Source organism: Stegodyphus dumicola, chromosome 3 (assembly GCF_044657685.1).
Source record: "Stegodyphus dumicola isolate Sdum_Otavi_A_Nest chromosome 3, ASM4465768v1".
Lineage (NCBI taxonomy): Eukaryota > Metazoa > Arthropoda > Arachnida > Araneae > Eresidae > Stegodyphus > Stegodyphus dumicola.
Window position 1 is genome coordinate 201,819,284 of NC_140770.1, and position 24,005 is coordinate 201,843,288.

Here is a 24,005-nt window from a genome sequence, read left to right on the forward strand (position 1 = left end):
TGAATTTAGCAACTTCTTTGGGCTGTTAGCATCTGTTCTAAAATCTAACTATTACATTAGAACAAATTTAGAACTGTTCACGATGAGTAATCTCGAAGAGATATTTATTTAAATTTGCAAATAGAAATACGCATAAAGCTGTAAAAAGGTACAGCACTAAACATAATGAAATTTTAAATGACTGATACTATAAAACTGACTATAATTTTTTTTTATCAAAAATTAAATCATGCACTTAGAAATATTGTTTAGTCTGCTGATGCTACAATAAGGTATAATTACACAACAGTGGTAAATATAAGTAAGAAAAGAAAACGCGAGTTGTGTTACCTCTGGGTATCTTCCATTGTTCAGAATGATATGAACTGCAGTTCAAAAGTTGCATGAAAACCATAGACAAGAAACAGCGGTTTCTCAAGTTTTTCAATCAAAAAACACATTCAACTTGCCCACAGTAGCAAAACGTTCTTTCTTTTTCTAAAAGACTGTGTATTGATAAATGTGAAATCTGATAAGTGCATTAGAAATTATAATATATCTAAGCAGAAATACAAAAGGCTTTTTTTGTAAGTCTGGATTTATGAGCTTTCTTAATAAAGAGAAATTTCTTTTCTAAAGTCTAATTTTCTCGAAACTGACCGAAACTGAAAGTCTAATTTAACTAATAAAATTTAGGTAAAATTGTACTTTGAACAATTATTAAATGAACTTAGCACAGTTTTGTACGACAAAATATTTGAAATGATTAAACTCTATTTTCCTCTCCTAAAAGAAAATGGGCCTGCAATCAATTAATGTCATACTTAAGCATCAGCAATATTCAAAATATTATGAGTTAGGTTACGTTAATTAACTAAGGTAAAGCAACTCGATGGCTGTCTGTCTGTCAGGAATGAAGAATGCTAGAGGACTTTCAAGAAAAATTGTCTCTTATCTACGTTGAACCGAGCAAAACCCCGAAACCTCCCATGCAACCAGCCCATTCGTTGGGATTTGAAATTTCGTTCAAACTATCAGTGGTCAACGAATATACCACTCGACCGCTGGTAGGCTAAGACATTATGAGTGGAAGGAACTCTTCACTACTAAGAAAAATTAACAGTTAATTAATATAATTAACTAATTGATTTTACTGAAAGCAAGTCGCAATGCGTTATTCATAAATAAAGCAAAATTGAATTGTAACTGCGAGATAAATTGTTTGACGATCTTAACTAATTCAAAAATTTTATAAAATTTTCATTTCATTTCTTAAAACTTAGGAATTAAAATTTTTTATTATGTGCATTTAATTATCTTAAATGATATACAATATTCAACTATGTTAATACGCAATGTAATGTTAATACATGTTAATTCAACTATGTTAATACGCAATGTAATGTTAATACATGTTAATTCAACTATGTTAATACATGCATAGAATTTCGAAATGCATAGAATTTCGAAATGCATAGAATTTTAACTTTCATACATTACCACAATTTTTAAAAAGCTTACTAAAAAGCAACCTGGTCTATTGTGAAAATTCATGAGATGCCTCTGTTTCTAATAAAATAATTAGTGAGGACAAAAGATTTTTCAATAATATAATAAGTATCAAAAACCTGCAATTGTAAACTTACTTTTTTCTCGATTTAGGAAAATCTAACAATAAATTAAGGTATTTGCTGTTTAATATTCCTTTAGACAATAATCATTTGACGAATCAATAAGACCCTAAGGAAACAACAAGCGAAATATTTATTTTTCATTGAGTTGGTGACTGGCGATGTTTTTGACATTTACACCTCATTTTCGAAATTAATCAATTTTATCTTTTCTCGCAACCTTTTCTAAATCTCGCATGAGAGTAAGCAAAAAAAAAAAAAAAAAAAAAAAAAAAAAAAAAAAAAAACTTAACTCATATTCAGTTATTTTGTAATAAGCTTAGCTTATTACAAAACTATACCACTCAATGGCAAAAATCCACTGTACCATTTCAATGGCAAAAATTGACGAAATATAAATGTGTATAAATAAATACTGTGCAGAAATCACTTCTTAACTTATATCTATATCTGTACGAGAGCAACATTCCAGTTATTTAAACCTGTGTTTTCTGATTGACAACATCTTTAAATGTAAGAACTGATCTGAGAATGAGAAAAAGCTTTCAATTTAACAGCAGATGTTGTACACGATAAGACTCACATCCTTATAGATGTCGGAAAGCCGCTTGAAACAACTATATTCTTCACTCTGTTATGGCCTGTAAATCAAGCTCTACATTATCGGTCTCGGACTATTGTGATTAGCTTTGTAATCCTTTGACCTGTTAAGACAGCTGGCGGAACTAATGAACGACAGAAGATCATAGGGTACACTTGCATCTGTGACGGTTTCGTTTGATGCGACAGCTCCTTTCGGTGAGAAAAGGTGACAATTCTTATTCCGAAGTGAAAGCGGTTGGATATAAGCAATGCAATAATAATATTCTTGATAAAAAATTTTGTTTGCTCATGTTAAAGAAACGATACAGAAATACACTTACTAATAGTAATGAATGGTGTAAATGTTTTGAAAGCTTAGCACGCTCTTACACCAAAACTATTATTTTTTTTCTAATTTCAGTCTCTAACTTTGCATATTAAATACAAAAGCTATTATATTCCTCAACACTTTGAGATTCAGTTTCATCTGAATGTTCTTCTGAAGAGTCTGAATTTCGTTTCAAATTATTTCAAAGTAAGCCATGTAATAAATATCCACATTAACGTATATGATGTTCAAACGTCGTAAAATGCTTAGAACAGAGGTTCTCAACCAGTGGTACGCAAGAGAAAAATAGGTGGTAGGCAAAGAAGCAAAGTATTTTTAACAATTGAATTAAAATCCCAACATCCTGATTGAGTTTTTTCTCTAACATTCGTAAATTTATGTGATCTGAGCTTTGTCCAAGAGTGGTGGTACTAAAGGTGTTCAGTTTTTGTTTATATGATACGCGTTAGTCAAAAGGTTGAGAATCGCTGGTTTAGATAGTCCTGAGTTTGTACTTAATAATATTTAAGCTATTAGAAGTTAAATTAATTAACTAATAATAAATTGGCAATTCAAACTAATTAAATTTTCAAATCGTAATTAGTTAATTTTTTTCAATCTTTTAAATTTTCCTTGTATTTTCTTTTTCAAGTAACTGACAAAGATTGTAACTTACATTTTCTCAATTTCGAATTTTATAGGTCTATGCTGAATTTCTTATAAGTTTAAGATAAAAATTATGTTAAAATGAAACAAATTAAATACAAAAATATGTGTTTAGCCCGTAGTAAATTTAATATTAAATTTATATATATATATTTTTTAAATTGTCATAAATGTTGCTTAATAAATTTCATATTTAATTCCTATTCTGCCTTAACTATTAAATTACATAATTTCTATTGTTTTGTTAAGAAAATAATTTCGCTTTGCGCAAATACGAGGGTTGGAGCTTTAATAGTGGCAACTATTTATTTACAAGGAATACAAAAGTGATTCATGTCACCATGTTTTACAGTCCTTCAATATAGTCGCCAGCATTGTGTACAACCCGTTTCCAACGATGTGGAAGTCGCAGAATACCTGTAGCAGCGCCTGTTTTGTTGATAGTTTGAATGGACCGGTCTACTGCCGCAAGAATCTCAGGAACAGTTTGGAAGCGAGTGCCACGAAGTGGTTCCTTCATCTTAGGAATTAAGTCATAGTCACAAGGGCTTAGATCTGGGGAGTATGGTGGATGGTAAAGCACTTCCCAGCCCCATCGCCTGAACAAATCAGTCACAGCTTACGCTGCATGCGGCCGAGCATTGTCATGCAAAATGAGAGGAGCGTTCTGCAGAAAGTGTCGCCGTTTTTTTCTCAAAGCTGGTCGGAGATTGTGCTCCAAAAATGAGCAGTAATACTGCGCAGTGACGGTCTGCTGTGGGGGAACGGTATGCGTTAGGATGACACCATGTCAGTCGTACACGAGAATCACCATAACTTTCGCATTGCTGGAGTTCTGACGAAATTTCGAACGTCGTGGTGACCCGTGATGACGCCATTCGTTTGATTGGCGTTTCAGTTCTGGCTGGTACGATCGGGCCCAAGTCTCATCCAGCGTAATGATACGGCTTAAAAAAGCATCTCCTTCGCGCTCATAGCGCTCCAGGTGGGTTCGGGCAGCATCGTTAGAAAGCATGTGTTACAATCGTATCGTAGCCATTTCTACATTTCCGTCAATTGATGTGGAACCCATCGTGATGCAATTTTTCTCATGGACAGGCATTCCTTCAGAATGTGCAGCACAGTCTTATGCGCTAATCCTGTTTGTCCGGCCATCTGACGAATCGTTTGGCGGCGATCACTGTCCATTAGTGCGGCAACAGCATGCACGTCTGCATCGCTGACACTCGGACGACCTGGCCGCAGCATGTCTGCCACGTTTTGGCGTCCTTCATTGAATGCTTTCACCCATCTTGCTACGGTTCTGTAAGGCAATGCAGATTCCCCGCAAGCCTCTTGAAGCCCTTGATGACACTGTCGTGCTGTACGACCTCTGGCACATTCAATTTTTATCCAACATCGTTGTTCTTGTTTTGAAAACATCGTGACAATACTTACTTTAGACCACGAGCTAATACAAGGATTCGTTCTTCGCGTCACTCCGCATGCGCGTGACGTAGGCAGGACGAGTCTTTTTGCTGAGGGGTAAGGTAGGTATGTAGTTTACGTGTGGTATACGCGATATTCTTTGGTTTTCTTGCGTAGCGTTTTTTCAGCTCACTAAAGTTCCAACCCTCGTAGATAGCGTTATGTTCGTTTCATTATTCTCCGGTCAATCTTTTTTTTTTTTTTTTTTTTTAGATTTGGCAGCTGAAACGTTTTGATTGCTAAAAACAAATTCTCTGTATTTTTATTTACAACTCTTACACATATTACTTTAAGTTTTAAGTGTAAAAATAAATATTTCCAACCTATTTTACATTTCTATTTTCATATCGGCTGAAGCCACAAAGGGATATGTGATTGATTAACAGAACGCATGTGTTACAAATTTTTAAATAATTTCGTTCCGAGATATTTCACTTGAAGATGAGTAACATTTTGGCCGACCTTCTGAAGTTGATGATGACAAAACTAAAGCTGTAATTGAATCGAATCCTTATACAACTATGCGAGAGATTTTAAAAAAGGTTAAATGTACTACGCACAATAATTAAACATCACATAAAATGCCTTGAACTTCTTAAGAAGTTTGATACATCGGTTCCGCATGAATTGAAAGAAATTCACGTAACACAATGAATGAATATTTGCGGTACGCATTCGCAACGTAATGCAATCGACCCTTTTCTGAAAAGAACTATCACTAACTGAAAAAGTTGATTCGCCTATAATAACATTAATCGAAAAAGATCGTAGTTAAAGCATGATGAATTACCACAAACTAATCTGAAATGTAAACTGCATAAAAAAAGGTCCTGCTGTTAGTTTGGTGGGATTACAAAGGTGTTGTACGTTCTGAGCTGCTTTCAAGCAATCAAATGATCAACTCAGATGTTTACTGTCATGAAACAGGAGGAAGCAATCGAAGAGAAAACGCCAGGATTGGCAAATCGCAGAGGGATCGTTTTCCACCAAGACAATGCGAGGCTTCACACATCTTTAGCAATACGTACGAAATTATTGGATCTTTGCAGGGAAGTGATACCACATATGCCGCATAACCCCGACCTCACACCATCGAATTATCATTTATTTCAAACATTACAAAACTTCTTAAATGGTGAAAATTTCAGTAATAACGATGACCTTAAATCGCATTTGCTTGTTTTGTGCTGATGAAGATCAGAAATTCATCGAACGTGGAATCATGTAGATACCAGAAAGATTTCGAAAGCTCATCGAACAGAATGGAATATATTTGTCTAAAAAGTTCATTTTTTCGTAGAAAAAATTAAATTTCATTTTACACTAAAAATCGAAATTACTTTCTTGCCAACCCTATATCATTTCTTGAAATCTAACATTCAAAACTTCTCTACAATGGTTTCATCTAGTATATGCTTGCCACTGATTGTTATCTCAAAATCTATCGTTTGAAACAGTAACATTATATTAAACTTCTTTATTTTGTCTATTAGTAAATATACGAAGCAATTCACAATAAATCGTTAGAAATAAAATTACATAATATAAAAGGTATTTGAAGAAAATTAATATGCTTTTAAAACGAAATGGATACCTTAATGTTATCACTGTCACTATTTTTTTAAACATTAGTAGGTTCTGGAAATTCATCATAGTCAAATACACACTTGAGAAAGTTAATTTGAGCAAAAACTTATCTTCTCATGTGAAGCTCGTTTCTGCTTGATTTTTTACATTAAGGAGTAAAATTATCTTTTTTTTTTTTTTTTTTTTTTTTTTTTTTTTTTTTTTTTTTGCTGCAAAAACAGTCCATAAGAGATGCCCTGGAAGCGCTTGCATTCGGAAATTCATTACTTGGTATGGCATCGTCGGGATAATTTTTTCCTCCAAATTTAGGGAGGAAACGCAGTTTTAGTAACTGGTGAACGATACCAGTTGATGATAAGAAGTATTTTGTATCAAAAAAAGGTGTTTTGATACTGCAGATATGAAAAATGAGCAATATCTTCACCGAGGCTCGTACTTGGACCTCTCGAATACGCGCCGAATCTGTTACCGTTACACCACGAAGGCATGCAGAAAGGAGGGAAAAATACCTTATAAACACAGCATATTATTAATAAGCACACATGAAGACATACGAATGTTGTTATATATATCAAAGAGCTTTTATCAATTTCAATAATATTCTTTTTACTTAAACGAAATAATTTTCTATTCGTGCAAACATTTTGCATTTTTTATCACAAATTAGAAGTTTCTAAATCATGTGCTGAAACAAATAATAGAAAAACTCGCGATGGGAAGAAATATGTGAGTAAATACGGTATATTTTTCTGTAAAATGTAGTTGCAGCTTTCATATTCATTATAATTATGCTGTTTGTTATCGAAACTGCTACAAAAAAGAAGGAGAGCAAGTAGCAGAATTTTAGTTCATGTAAATATACAGTATAATGGGAGGAAGACATAATAAAATTTTCAGATGTTTGGGGTTACACAGCATGCAAAAATTCAACATACGGAGCTGCCATCTCTGGCAGCAACAACGGCTGTAATCCGGCTGGGCATCGAATTGACTTGAACTTAGATAACAGACTCTGTTTCTTCATTCCACTGGGCTTCAAATCTGTGCCGAGTTCACGAGTCGTAATGGTTGCGTCCCGGTCTCTCGACGAACGAAGAACACATGTTCTCATGGGTGAGAGATCTGAAGCAGCTGCCCACATTGCTGGTTACTCGAACAAAAGATGACTTGGTCGTGGACCCAATGGCAATCCATAACGACAGGCCAGGTTCTGGACCCGCACGATGACGAATGTAAGGATTTATCTACACACGGATTAGTCCCTCATGATGTTGTACGCAGAATCGAGATTCATCTGAACAAACGATTGCTTTCACTCGTGCGTCCGGAGTCGTCACTTGTCACAACATTGGAAGCGTGCCTTTTGCTGCTGTAGCGTCATGGGTCACAGTGATCGCTGTGCTGACAGCCCGTAGTGTTGCAGACATCATATCAAACTGCCCCGTGCGCACACTTGTTGCTCTGAACACCAGAAAAATTCCTTACTCAAAGTAAAATCCCACAAGGCGGATGTCTGTCATCTCGGGCATCCGGGGGTGCTGAGATCCAGCTTTACCTTTAGTATATTCGTTTGACATTTATGCGATTCTGCTAAATATGAGCAGATATATCTTGGAATGACAAAACTCTATGATCCTGTCGCAATCGACTTCCGAAACAATGCTGGTAGGAGTTTCTTGCATCTGACTCGAGGCTTAACGCATTCAGTCTTTTCAGTAATAACCAAGGTTCAAATGCGATTTCGAAAGGAGGAGCCAATTGTACAATCTTCCCATTTATATACGATGTAGATAATATTACTGACACATGTTTTACCCATATGCTTTGGAATGCTGACTATTTGCATATCCCAGCATGCAGTACCTTTTATGCAAAATTCACATTTTTTACATGCACCCTTGATGTTATAGGAGTTTTAAAGACTAGCAATGTATATTGCGGACTTCATCGTTTTCTTTATAAATTAAAACTTAATAATAAACGTAATGCATCTGTTATCGAAACCCTGTTACAATAAATACGAGATCAGAGGATTTTATCTTCATTATATCCATAGATCACAATCCTATTATTAGTAAAATACTAATAATCCTTTTCTTAGAATGCGGAGAATAATCATTTGTATTGGTTGTAAATTAGATATTGTTAGAATATAGGATAACATTAGAATAGGATGGTATTAAAATAATTATAATAGATATGTGTATATGAACATTTATCTGGCTCAGCTTTTTATAATAATACTAACAAACACAAAGCAAGAAAAATAATAATTTATTTATGTGTTTAAGAAAAAAACTTTTATTTATGTGTTTAAGAAGAATGCTTGTAATTATGTTCCTCTTTCCTTATCTGCATTATGTTTCCTTTAAAAATTTTAAGAAATAAAAGCACAGGTTTACTGTTTTATAACACGTAATTTATTATAAAATTTAATGAAATTATGAAATTTAATGAAAAATTATTTGATTACATTAAAGTAAATAATCCGATTTCGGAATATTTGTCTGCATCGTGATTTCCAAGACAGAAGGGCTTTTCATAAAATTTCCAAGGGTATTGATTTTCATTCCTCTTCCACTACTGTGTTGTGTTTTTGTAACTTACTTCTCTTGATTGACAGTGACATTAGAGCAAGCCCAGGAAATTCATCGTGGCAAGGAAAACAAGATTGCGCCTGTCGCTGGCCAGAGTTTTGAGCACCATACAGATTACACTACGATTTCGTACAGTTCTGTCCCCAATTCTGAAGGCGAGTACCCCGGAGGGACGAGCTCGACGGTCTCCTACCATCAACCTCTCGAGAGGACTTTTGGCTCGCCGCATATTTAGAGTGCGCCCATGCCGCGCAGACACCATACATATACAAACATCTATGTCTTCTCCGCGATTAGAACTTGAGCCACTTCGGTATCGCAGTGAGCTCCCCTAACCACTGTACCGTTTGGGAGGCTCTCCCGCTACTTTCTTGACTCCATCAATCATTGGTTGTCTGAGCTTAGAAAGAGCTCTTTTTAAGAGTCGAAGGCCCAATATTTCATAAGTTAAATGTCAGAGAATTTCGCAGGAATACTTCGAAAAAATATAGTCTGAAAGGTTTCAGATTTTAAATTACGTCCAAAGGGGCGTTTTTTTTTAACGTTGTATTACCTTTATTTATTAAATATCATGTTCTTTGCACTTAAACCATAAAATTCAGTTCAATAGCAATGGCGCAAAATAATTTTAAAATAAGCATATCTTTAGAATTTCCTCCGATACACAGTTCCGCGCGCTGGAGATAATTTCCCCCCCCCCGTAGAGTATTGCCATTGCTCGTTTTGAAACCCTTGAGTTTGTTAATCAAAAATTCGTTAATGTTTTACAAAATATGAAATGGATAATAAAACAAATTAAAAATTTCAAATTTATTCTTCCACATGGCTATATTATTAGGAGGATTCGTCATTCAAAATTCGACTGCTCTATGTACCGCTGTTTTATCACAATGCGAGAAATAGACATACATTTATGCAGATATTTCATTATTTAATTTCTACAAATATAATGCAGGACTCTAACATTTGGTGGCAACAGTTTGAAAAGTGAAACGAACATTTATAGGAATTCAACGCAGAATCGCAAAACGAAAACAATAGTCCTTCAGGGACAAAGCCCCTTTGGACTAATAATGCTTGTATCAGTTTTCAGTTTTTCAAGCAATGCTATAGTACTTTTCGAAGTATGACTTGTTATTTTGTCCTGATGAAGTGACACTCTTCGAAAGTCTTTGGAATAAACAAATGGAATTTCTTCGTTAAATATCAGACGTAACACTTACTCTTGACAAAACATTGAGTTGATTTTAATTTTTTTTCCACTTTTCTTATCTTTAGTTTCCTTTTGTAAAAGAATACTGCAACAATCACAAATTTCTCATTCAAAACTTTCTTTGCATTGATGTAACCAGATTTGGACATTTGTTCTCTTCAATAAAAGGACCTTTTTCTATTGCAGTCATTTAGTTAAACCCGTGCTTCATCAAGGGTCACAATGTATTTCCATTTATCTCCTACTAAACAATTTTCACACAGGGTTGTACAAATTGTTCTGCGTCGAGCCACATGTCTCGGCAAAAGATGGTGAACCTTTAATTTGTTTTAGCTTTTTAAAGTTGTAAATCTTAATTTTTTTTATTATTGCTACAGATGTATCCAGACTTTACAATTGATTTCTGGGTGAGCAGATTCTTTTCGTTTTTCCAAAGATTTAACTTTAGAAAGATTAAAAACAGTAAGCACATTTTTCGTTTATTCCTTTGGAATCTTCTTTCCATGTAGAAGTAATGATTGACTGACTCTTTTCCCCTTTCCCATTATTAATGGTGCTTACTTTGCACTTCAAAATTTTAACGCCGGTTATTTTACGTATTCGAAATTATGGAATAGGAATATTTCTCTTCGAATAGTCCCAAAACAAAACCTTCAACCCACAGCTTGTTTGCATGCGACATTTTGAAAAAGAATAAATTTAAAGTTGGCAGACGATATTTTTCATTTCAAATTATAATTTACTGTTGAACTGAATTTTATGGTTTGAGTACGTAGAACATGATATTTAATAAATAAAGGTAACACACGAAACGTTAAAAAGACGCCTCTTTGGACGTAATTTAAAATTTGAAACCTTTCAGTTTTTTTTTTAAATTTATTTACTTGTTCTAAGTTTTATCGTTTTGTTAAGAATCATTAACATTTCGGCTTCTTTCCCCCCATTGCTGTTGGAGAAGCATGTTTAATCCATTAAGGACTCACACACTATACTTAAAACAACAGCTATTGTTAGTATTCAAGTGGAATACAGTATCAAAAAGAAATTGTAATTCAATAGATCTTTTTTAGTTCTTTTCAGAATGGCTTCTACTATCACCGCGGCATTAGCATCACCATCGTAGAGGATAATCACAGTACTTTAAATTCAGACCTTTTATCTAAGCTCTAACCTATAATTTTGTGCTCAGAATGAATTATTACTATCACCTTCTTAACAGATCTAAAACCCTTTTACAGATTGAAATTAATTTCACATCAGCAACGGATAGGTGATTCGGTATTAATCAAGACAAAAATATAAATTTTATGTTGTTTTCTAAACAGAAAAGTAAACTTGAATTCGAGCAAACTGCATAAAACTGACAATGATTTATCATACGAACATATTTTTCCAAACGTTAAAAAGAGAAAACGATAAGAAAATTTTGAAATTGTGTTTTCAGAAGAAATCATTACGTAATTGGTTTTGGATTTAATCTAAAAATAAGGCTTACTACTTAGTTTAAGGGAAATTTGTAGCTTAGTGAAATATTTCGGTTTTCAAACAAAGTTTCCCTCTTTTCGTTTTTCGCTTTGAGTCATTCCAAAAGGTTATCGTAGACAGTTTATTTCTAATAAACAAGACAGTTGAAGTAGCTGAAGACAGTTTATTTCTAGTATTTTGACTATGCTTATAACTGAAAATGGTTCATTTTGTAAAACTTAATTTTTGCATTTATTCATCATATTGAAAAGTTTCAATACTTATTACTTTAAGGGAAGAGAAGAAGAGTACCATATTTCCTCTCAACAGATTATTATTTCTTTAATTTCAAAAACTATAATAAAAGTATAAACCGTCCAGAAAGTATAGCAGCTAGGAGAGCCTACTGAGGTACCGAAGGCGCCGGGTTCGAGCGCCGGAGAAGGCATGGATGTTTGTAAATCTATAGTGTCCGTGCGGCTTGGGGGCACTCTAAATATGCGGCCAGCTGAAAGTCCTCTCGGCTAGTGGTAGGGGTAGAGGGATTGGAGACCCTCGGATCCGTCCCCAGGGTGTTCCATCGAAACTGGGGGCAGAACTGAGCGAAGTTGTACTATAATCTGTAAGGTACTCAAGGTTCTTGCTAACGACAGACGTAATCTTGCTTTCCTTGCTTCGATGAATTTCTTGAGCTTGTTCTAATGTTTTTGAGTTTGTTCTAGTGTTCTAATGTTCTTGAGTTTCTTGAGCTTGTTCTCAGACAATTGAGAAAAGTCACAACAACAACATAAAAGTACAACAGACTCTCAATACCCAAAATTAGAATTTAAATAAGGAGTACATTCATAAGAAGATATATTAAGTGCTTTTTAAATATAAGTGTCATATAAAAAAAGTATTCCGGAAACTATTAAAAATGGAAGCCGTATCTGCCACTCAGGCGTGAAACATTATAAGATTTTGTTTTGAAAATTATATTTCTGTTAAAAATAATTAGAAGACAGGATCCTTTAAGATTATAAGCAGAAATGTAACTAGACATTTGATATAAATTACGGCAGGATTATCAGCTTTGTAAGTACCGTATTTGCTGGCGTATAAGACGCACCGGCCTATGAGACGCACGCTGTTTTCTATACACATTTTTGAAGGATAAAACTTTCTTACTGAATTTACAGCATTCTAAATCTAAAGTAATACAAATACAAAGTATACTTTCTGCAAATACCCAATCTATCTGGGACAGAACAACTATTAATCTTCTTCGTCAAAACCCAGACACTCATCTCCAGAGCTAAATGAAGAGTCAATTGAAATTTCTTCTCAATCAGCCTCTAAATTCTCATACAACAAATTTTTCTTCTGTACCATCCAATGCATTACTAATGCCACACTTCTTAAGTGATTTAACCACTGTTTCTGTTTTCGCAACATCCCATGAGGCTTTGACCCATTCACAAACTTACGAAATGCTAACTCCGAATAAAAGTATAAGACGCACCCGTTTTTCAGATCTGTTTTCAAAGAAAACAATTGAGTCTTATACGCCGGCAAATACGGTATATCTGAATATTCTGGAAATATGGCTGGACGTTTCGCGTAGTATTCCGTAATATGCACTTATTCCTTTTTTCTTATATAAATGGGCTATATAATAAACATATAAACAATACATCTCTGTAGATTGACTATTAATATAATAAATAAAGTTATAAAAATATAATTCCTGCGAAAAAAATTAAATAAATAAGTTACAAAAATTACTCATACATACTCTATTAACTGCTACGTTATAAAGTGCCAAGTATTAGAAATAATTACTAGAACTGAAATTAAAAGTGACTAATAATCAGTATGTGGTGAGACATATAAAAATATAACTAAATAAATAGAAATTTTTAATAAAATCTTAAGAACTTAAATTGGAAATTTTATATAAATTAAAATTTTTGTCTTTAATTTTATTTTAACTATATTTATATTCTTATGTGTGTTTGTTAATTTATAAATAATGAATACTGGGACAGCAATAGAATTTTATGTTCATAACCTATAATTACTTTATCCTAACTGTTCAAATAGTGCGGGAGTGTTTTTATATTTTTGATTTTCACTCCGTTATTTAATTGTATTATTATATATTCAGCTCAGATCAACTGACGCGATGATACAGATAATCGGATGTAGCGACTACTTCTCCTAAACGACCACCCCTAACCAATACTTCTCAGGCTATAAAATGACATTAATACCCGTAATTATGCAGTTTTCTCTAAGAAGATTGCTCTCTGATTCGACCAAAACCATTAAATGCAGTTATTCGCGAACGTCAGTCTTTCTTAATTTCGGAAGCAAACTAAAATATTTGAAAAGATTAAGAAATGTAAACATTAAAAAACATATTTCCAATATTTCTGAAACCTAAATTTTATTTATTATAAACCTAAATTCTTAGTGACGCAATATATGTTCGTATCTTAGTGACGCTAAATATATTAAATAACGCATTAGATTTCTGAAGTACATTGCTTACATCAGTTTTTTTTATTTCCAATATTTGAACGCAAATCTATCTTCGTCTGACGTCAAAATTAGCTTAATTCTGCTTTTGAGGTTATTTTTGTTTATTATGTTTATTTAAAAATTTACAATTCAAAATACGTAATATGCTTTCAATTTCATAAACTTTAAGTGATTAATCTTAGGTTTAGAATGTCTGCAAAACATAAAGTAAAGGCATTAATTTAGAAAAAAGGGCTAAAGATTAATAATGATATTTTGAAGAAAATTGGCAAAAAATACGATAGGTGGTTGATATTAACACGACGGCCGATTTATTTTAGTTCGGACTGTTTCAGGAATGAAAGTAATTAATAAAAGAGAAGAACAAATAGGCAGAATTGGTTAGATGAATATTTTAATAAGTAGTCAATTATTTTGAAATTAATAAGCAAAACTAATAACGTAAAATTCTATAGACTGTCTTTTCCCCCCTTTTTTAATAATGTTATTTGTTTAAAGAACTTCAGAAAATTAAATGTAAGACTCTAAGGCAAATATTTTGCAAATTGTTTTTACATTATTCTCTCTGTTTCTTCTAAAGTAATCCGTAAATTTGTCATTACAATGGTATTAATAAACAACTATATGTACTGAAATACATAAAATATGCATAATAAATTGCATCTTCACTGCTGTACAAATTGAAAACAAATTCAGGATAATCACAAATTTAGGATATAAATGTAAGTTATTGTTAAGGATTAATGAGAAGAAAAATTTGCAAAAAAGAATAAACGTGTTTGTCTTTAACTAAAATGAAATGAGAATGAAAAAAGACCTCTGAGTTGTAAAGGAATGCGATATAATAAAACCAGCGTTATTTAATAATTCAGAAAATCATAATTTCATAATTCAAGGCACAAAATAAAAGTCTGAAAGTATCCTTAAACAATGACTAGCAAATGGTAAAGAACGGCATATTCAATCTCAAATAAAAGCAGAATTCAATGTAAATCATAGAAATTTTTAAGAATCAAAACACGAAATATAAATTGATAAATCACCAAGTCTGCTTCAATACTTTTCTTTACCAGGCTCCAAAATTCTTGAAAAGAATGAATCCATTACACAAACCGGTAATCGTGATGACCGATGGTAGTCTTCTTTAAAACAACCACTTCCACAGAAGCCGCCTTCTGGAACACTATGCGTCCATCTTAAATACAGTTCACTAAATGTGTATGCAAGATGAAATTCTAACTTTAATTTGTAACAGCTCCTTAAATCTCCTTTTCAGCTCAGTTATTTCCCTTTTCTATCCCAAAATGGCCCACCAGCGGCCGAGCGGTAAAGTCGGTGAACACTGGTAGTTCGGTCTGAGGTTCGAATCCCGCGAACGGGCTGGCTGCATGGGTGTTTTCGTTTGTGTAACGTGTATACGAGCCAGTTTCCCTTAGAACGTTCTCCACGAAGGTATCCCTCCCCTTAGGTAGATAGCCCTAGTGGGCTTTGCCATAATTAAATACACCACACCACACACCACTATCCCAAAATGAATAATTTGCTGATAACAAATATTTCTGAATTGCGTCATCTCAAAATTAATCCTACATTATTTTCTTATATAATTGAACTATGAGCTTACATAACACGAAACGTCTTTTAGCTGCTGATAATATTAAATTTTGCAAAGTAAAACCTTAAATAACCAACAGAAATAAAGTAGAACCATAATTTTGTTATTCTTAGTCTAACATTAATAATGCAATCTAGATATTCTTTGCTTGCTTTCTTCTGTGCTGCTAATGTCATGTCCGCCGTTTCTATTCTGTAATCAATTACATTTCTATGAGTATATGAAATATATGCGTGTGTTGGTATATTGTGTTATGAAAACTTTATAGTCTATATATTACTTCTCGCAGTATCAATGTCATCACCGACAAAAAATTTTTTATTATATACAAACTTAATCACCGACATTTCCATTAACTTTCTTTCTAGCTGAAAGGTCGTAAGTCGATCTAATCGGCCAAGTATTTACTAAGAGTATTATTTTATATGAAATGGTAATATTTTCCACCTCTGTTGTTTCTAACTTCTGTCTATTATCTATAATATTTTCCACTTCTGTCTTTTGATTGCTTACCATTTTTAATATTTCACCTTAGATAATGTTAAAACATTATGGGGTTAAACTCAAAGGCTCTCTGCATTTTAAGTACTAGTTTATTATTCATACTGTTATTAAAAATACAAAATGGGAAACTTTGTATTGTGGATACTGCTATAATAACACTACACTGAGTATAATATAAGCTACAAAATGCAATCAAAAGTTATTGTAAAATTTAATACATGCGGAATTTACAAAATCAGTCACTGATGTTTACTTGCACTGAGTTGTGGATCGTCAAGGCCATGTCCATGTTCCTGGATCGAGATAGAAGTTTTCTTGATGAAGAACCTGCTAAGTTTGAATTTTTTCTTTCTTTTTTCTTCGTGAATGTTTCACAGAATGTTGAATGATACATTCTGCTTTTGTAAATCGTTCGGATCCAGTGGTTCGAAACTGGGGAGAGTCGTTCGACTTAGTCCAGAAAAAGAATCTGATAAACTCTTTGCAGTGAATTTCTTTTCAAGCCCCTCTTCTTCCTCTCTTGCTCCTTTTTCTTCCAATCTTTGTGCTTTCAATTCCATCAGATCTTCCTCTGAAGGTTTCTTTTGTTTTACAATCTAGAATTTTCCCTACTCCTTCTACTTCGCATACCAATTTTAGATCTTTAGCGAGTTTAAAAATTTTAGATCTTTAGCGAGTTTAAAAATTTCTTCTACAATCTCTTCCGGCTCCTTTCCTTTTTTAAATTTTTTTAACTGTACTATTCACACAACGTCTTAAACACATTTTCCAAACTACCATTATATAATTCGTCATAATACACTCCCATGCTATCGAAATATTCTTGATATAGCAAAGTTTATAATATACGTTATACTGCGTCCAAAGGTCTCTCAAAGGTAAATGAGCTACATATATAAAAAGATATCTGATGAAATCAATGCACTATAGTTATGAGTGTAGGGATAGAAACAGTACTGCTATATCCTCAGGGCGATACCGTCTGCCGGAAATTTTCAAATATGCTGTTTTTAATATTTTTAGTCCAAAGGGACATTAACCCAAATGCTCTCGAAACGTATATGTGTGTGTAAGTAAAATCCCCCCTTTGAGCGTAATATAAAATCTGAAAGCTTTCAGATTTTTTTAAAAATTTTTTCTGTTATAATTTTATTATATAAAATTTTTTAATGTAGTTGCCATATTATTATTGACATTTAAATAAGTACTCCTTGTTTTCGCTAGAATTTATGCAGAAGTACTTTGCGAAGAAATTCTTTTCCACTGTCTAAATTATAACATTATCTTATTCTAAAGTATATTTCTGAACCCCGTGAAGTCATTTCTAGAAAATTTTATCAATCTTTATTACCTAGTAATAGCAACAAGTAAACTAATAAAGGCAAACAAATTCATCATCGAACAGATCTCCCCGTCCCCTCCCAAAAAATTAAGACCGTACTGCTAACTGTAAAATAAAATACCGTCTAGTTAAATTTTAACCTTGAAGTAATATTACATAAATGCATTTTCTTTATTTAATTGTTTTACAAATGTAAATTTCAAAAAAAAATATTTAATATAATGTTTACTTACATATGCACTAATTATTTGTGTTACGGCATAATTTCTGTGGACATTATTTTACATGTTGGTATAAGTTCTCGACCTGCAGTGGTTAATGCAAATGAGCTAACTTTGCTCTTTCCTCTCCATGCCATAAAATAACATAGTGATGTAGGGTTCTGTATAGCCTCACAATTTTTAAATAAATCTAGAGATACTTTACATCATCAAGCTACATTGTTTAATATACCAACACTTGTTCCTTTCGAAAGGAAATATTGAGAAACCATTTTATTCTTCCTTTAGCAATTCATACAGAAACTCATGAATCAAACTTTTATTGATTTTTAACTAACCTAAAGAGAAATTCATGGTAACAGGATCTTGTTAGTAAATTAAAAGACAGCGGGTGGCATAGATGATCTATACCATTACTTAAAAAAAATTCTGCTATTAACCTACATTGTAAACAAGCAACCATTGTTAACTAAAACCAATGCTCTGGTATACGTTTTCGACCTGATACTTAAACATCACCCCAACTGTTTAGGAGAGCTTTGAAAAAATAGCTATGTTTCGTAATTCTTCAATCTGTCTTCAAACGCAATATTTGAGGCGTGGTATCATAACGCACAAACACACAGATTCCTACCACTTTCGCTCGTTTTTACAATGTAACGACGTAGTCCCATTTGGCCGGCATGTTTGACCAGCACTCATTTAAGGGGACAATAGGGTTTCTTCCTCGGCCTTTTGTATAGACATTTGTTCCCGCTCACAATGCGTGTGTAATCTCAGTTTGAAATCAGCTTGACCTAGAATTCCCATCTCGGAAGGTATCGCTTCCTAGCTAACATGTTGCCATTCTACAAGGTATAAATACTGTCGGCGCTTTGAGGATGGAGGCATAAAAGTGAAAGCTGAGTAAGGTAGGATAAACAGCAGAAGTGAGGTGCTTTCTTTACATCCTGAAACATGATACTTAAGGTAAGAAGAATATTGTGGTGTTTAACAAATTTTCTGATGAGCAGTTAGAGTTTCTTTATTTTTCTTCACTGAATATTTATTGACTGCAAATGACTGGATATTCATATTGGCTTAACAATCTCATCAAAAGGTCTGAAATATGTAACTGAATCAATATTGCCTAATCTTGGAAGAGCAACAGAAATCTTGCTCGAGATTTGATCTATAAAACTGTTAAGCATTCTTATTACTTCTTGAAAGGAATCCGCAAGGTCTGTCTTTAAATGCAGTAATGGCCCAGATTATTTGCTTAAACATTTTGTCAACCATAAGTAGTGAAAAAAATGAAGGTTTAAGAAATCATGAAACTCATCATGTTACAGTACTGCAAGTACTGATAGAATGCACAGGTTCAGATTCATTTGTTACTCTGTCTCTCATATAACGAATTAGATTCAGGTTTTCGATTTGAAATATATTTCAAAAAATAACGCAAGTCCTTTTTCGTCAAGAACCTAAATATTCTGAAAAAGAAATTAATAAATAAACAAATCAGAGTGGAAAAATAATTTTTCAAATATTTCATAAAACTCTGTTTTGTCTCCTTTAGCGTTTGCATAAGTGTGAAAGTAAACATGCATTAAAGCGAAATCAAATATAAGAGATAAAAAGGAAAGTGTTATTAACTTATAACTAATATACATTCTTTTGTAAATATAGTGTGTACATTCTGTGTTACACGAACTGTTAAAACAATAATATATTGTACAGTGCAAATTAAAATGCCATAATTTCGAATCCATTTATTATGATAAATCACAGCAATAGTTTTAACAAAGCATTAATTGATATTTTAAAGATCTTTTATTGATTTTTCCTATCTGTTAATGACAATCTTATCTCTTGTACTTTAATGAATGATACAGGTAAATTAATAAACATCGCTAAATGAATGTAGATTGTGCTTAAAGTGTTATTACAGGTAGGACATATACAAATTATCCAATTTCGCGTCATTCGGGAACAAAATCGAAATTCAAAATCTGTAATCTGTGCACTGTTTTCGTCATTTGAATTCTTCAAATCCTGATCTGTAGAACAGTTAAATATTTTAATTAAAAACTGTGGAAAAATTAGTGTTACTGCATTCAATAGAAGTGTTGCTTCGCAGTTATAGGAATTTCAGTGATCATTTTGATATCACTTCATAGTAGCTTTGACTGCCATATTCTTAATATTCTTGAAATAATTTAGAATTTCACGCTCGTATTTGGTAGTTATCTATGTTAATATTTGAAATAATCCTGCCTACTCTAATCTTACTTTGATTTCAAAAGATTCCAGAGAAAGGTAAATTCCTGGAAATTAATATTTTTTCTTTCAAATCTCAAGATACAAGAGTTTTTATTCCCTACTTAATTCACAATGTTTAAATTCAGTTTCTTAAATAAACATAGGTGTATTTTTTAAGAGTTAAATTGTTAAATATAATTTTCGTTAAACGCAGAGTTCAAATTTTAAGGCAATTAATTTTTAATAATAAGTAAAATCTTTGTTTTACTTATCATTATTCTTATGTGATATAATAATGTATATATACATATATATTTACATCATACAATAAAAATAATGCACGGCGTATGATAATAGTGACATACTCATAAAAACGAGTATTTTAAAATGTGAATTCCATTTTTAATACTGATGACCTTCAGACGTTTCTTTTAGCTAATTTTCATAAAATACAGAGATTTTTAATTTAAAACAAAATAGATTTTATGTAAAATATAACTTTTTACGCGGTCCTCCAATCCTGATAGTTAGGAAAATGTTATACTCATTATAAAAAATAAATTACGAAATGTTTAACTCCCATTTGCCAAAAATGAAGTTAAAATTTAGTCTAGATTATTATTGTGTTAAAATGCATAAAATATTTCGTTTATATTCTTTGATTAAATCTTAATTTCAATAAATAGGAATTAACTTGCGATGCAACGTGTAAATGTTATAAGAACACCAAGAAGATTTTAGAAGAACGTGTGTGTTCTCGATACACATGGTTTTAAGAAGAAAAAGCTGCAGATTTTTTAAATTTAAAAGTATTTAAGATATATAAATTTATTAAATACAAAAACTTTTTAAAATATTCCTTGTATACCTTTATGCAAAAGTCATACTTTTAAACTGGTAAATGATTAATATTTTTTATATTAAAAAATATTCGAACGTAAGTAGAGTCACAGTATAAAATTACTATTACTCTTTTTTTGCTGGAGTACTTTACGGGAGTGTTAGGTTAATTCTTAAAAAAATGGATTGAGAAATAAGAGGGGGAAAATGATGCATATAAAATTTTTACGTATGTAAGTTTTGTTTATACTTGTTTGTATCTATTTCGCAGTTTATTTAATATTGCATAAAATTTTAGGTTGCCGTTGTCTTCGCTTTCGCAGCCCTTGCTGCAGCTCAGTACGGACATCATTATCCCTCACATGGGTATGGATATGGTCATGGCCATGCAGGACCTTATGACTATGTAAGCATAAACTTTTAGACATTCATTTATAGTCTTTTCCTCTATAATGGATTTCCCATCTTTATACCACTTTTCTAAATGTTTAAGCTACTAATTTTTAAATACAGCTTCAATATCCATCATGTTAATTACATTAAATTTCCCTGTTAGGAAGCTTTTCGGATATTTAAAAAGAAAAACGTGTTTATAAAATAAAACAAATTGAAAAATTATACTTAAAAAATTAACTTAGTGTCCACATACTTTTATGAAAGAATATAGTGTCTATAGTAAAGTAATATTAAATATTCCTTTTAACATTTAGCATATTCTTTTTCTCCTTAGCATGCACCTCAACCCTACGATTACGGTTACGATGTAAAAGATGATTATGGTAATAAACAGTTCCGAAAGGAAAGCGGAGACGGCAAAGGAGCTGTAAAAGGAAGCTACGGATACGTAGATGCCCATGGAATCCATCGTCAAGTAGACTATGTTGCCGATCATCACGGTTTCAGAGCTCAAGTCAAAACCAATGAACCAGGAACTGCCAATCAGAATCCCGCTGCTGTCGGAGTCCACTCAGCAGCTCCCCTCCATGTCCCAGCACCAGTACCTCATGCTCCAGTCTATTCAGCTCCAGTTCATTATGCACCACTTCATCACGCTGGCGCTCATTATGCTCCATCTCATGCTATTCCATATAGGGTACCCAAATATTCCTACTACTGAACTGAATTTCAAGGGTAAGTTCAGATTTTGGGAAGATTACTAAAAAGTCCTTTATTAACAGTGCTTTGGATCAAATTGAACACATAAATTTTTGAGAAATATGTAGGGAAATTTATGTTAATTTCCCTACATATTTCTCAAGATATTTATACTTTCAGCCATTATTATAACTTCTCTTTTCCGTAATCTTCAGCAGAATGCAAATGAGTAGCTAGTATTCAAATTGAGGAATTTGGATTTTAACACAAAGCGCGTTTCTGGCATCGTGGTTTTGACAGTTGCAATTATTCGACCTTACTATTCAACATTTGATTTAATTTGAACAGTTCTATTTTATGTTGCACTACAAGTTGTGGAAATTGTACCACAAGGAAGTGCTTTTGGTTCTAAATTCTTGTTTAAAATAAAAAGGTTATTTTAAACTTTCTCATGACTGTCGTTGATTCAGATATAGCTATAACTCGCTTCATGTTTTTTAGGATTATTGGACCAGACCAAATGAAACCCTACAAGTATTAATATCCATTACAAAGTAATAGAGTAACAGAGAATAGTCTTAAGAAATTTCTTTAATTCATTTTTTCATATAATATAATATAATTACAAATTGCCATAAATTATTACATTTTTTTCATTAAAATGGTACCTTTTCAGTTTCGAATATACTGTAGGGCGGCAAAATGATTATCAAACGTATTATATTTCTGTAAATAAGGTGGGCCAATTTTAATTCGCACATGCGGGGCCGATCGTACAATAAAGGCTAGTATCGGCATTGCTCAGAGGTGCCATGTTCTAATATACTGTCAATTACAATCAAAGAAACTTTCTCGGTAAGATTTTCAGTTCTTGTTTTCTTTAGAGTTATGCCTAATATCTTCCGGACACAGGAGTAACGATGGCATTAATCAATTATCCTGGCTTACAGCTATTCTTCGTCTCAAAACATATATCTTTCATCTCGATACATCGACCTGAAATTCGTATTGCCCTCGCATTAGTGTCCAAGCATTCATTTTGATCTTATTATCGATGTTTAAAAATAAAAGGACTGTCAGTTATTTAAAACATGACTTTCTATAAGCTGACTGACTATCTTTCCTATTTATTTTTACTATAGGTAATCTATTATCATTCATGGCTGTTTCTAGAGCTCCCAACATAAATCTTTCCCAATCACCATTGCAATGCATGATGTTATCTAACACTATAATTACTTTTTTAAGACTTTCTCTTTTCCACTTTTCTAGCCAAACTAAAAGCATCAACGCAATATATTCTCTCATTGTATTAACACGGAATGGTAACGGTCTAAAAGGAGATAATTTTTACTACAGAATCTCTTAGTGAATACCAAGTGCATCGTTTGGAGATGGGACAACTCGTACAGTTATAGTGGCTTCGGCATATACTCTGATATCGCGTTAACACATCTGTCATATATATTTATTCCTTCAAATCTATACAAATTAAAAAAAAAAAAACTCTGGTAGTATTCATTAATTGTGCTGCATGTTATCTCTAAGGAACTTAATGTTAAAAGGTTTCTTGTGAAGTGGTTTCGTATTGCTTTTACGTTTTCCATTATCTCGGCCGAGTTGCTGAAACTGCTGAACATTCAGCGTTCAAATTCCGGTGAACGGGTTGTTCTAAAGAGGTTTTCACCAAGGCATTATTCCTTTTAGGAAGAATTTTTATTTCTTTGTGTTTTGCTTCAACCTGTATACCAACTAATCTTACATTTTAGCATTTTAAAAGTAACATTGAATTATTTTTATATAAGTTTGGATTTCTTAAATAAATTTTCTGGTTACTTCGTTATAATAAAATTAAAAATATACATAACACAAAAATATATGTGAAAAGAATGAGTGGACCCCCATTGCTCGTTTTAGAATCTAACTCATACCATTAGACTACTGTTTTTTGAATTTATCTGATGCTCTTCCTTTTGAAATAATGCAATAAATTAAATTTAATTGTTTTATTGTAATTGAGCACTTGTTTATAATGAATTTGTTGCTTTGATTTGCTGGCCTATAGGGCCCAATAGCAAATGGGACAAATGCTTTTCATTTCCTTCACGTC

The 24,005-nt window shown here is 32.6% G+C and overlaps 1 protein-coding gene across 1 annotated transcript in view; it reads left to right on the forward strand.

The window, feature by feature from the left end:
* The first annotated feature begins 18,533 nt into the window (after window positions 1–18,533).
* The window catches only part of LOC118198640 (uncharacterized), a 34,486-nt gene continuing 29,014 nt past the window's right edge, over window positions 18,534–24,005 (forward strand). Inside the window, exons 1-3 of the mRNA XM_035370372.2 lie at window positions 18,534–18,688; window positions 21,099–21,206; window positions 21,531–21,911. Coding sequence (XP_035226263.2) covers window positions 18,677–18,688; window positions 21,099–21,206; window positions 21,531–21,911 — 501 coding nt within the window. The 5' untranslated portion in view covers window positions 18,534–18,676. The remainder of the gene's footprint in view (window positions 18,689–21,098; window positions 21,207–21,530; window positions 21,912–24,005) is intronic.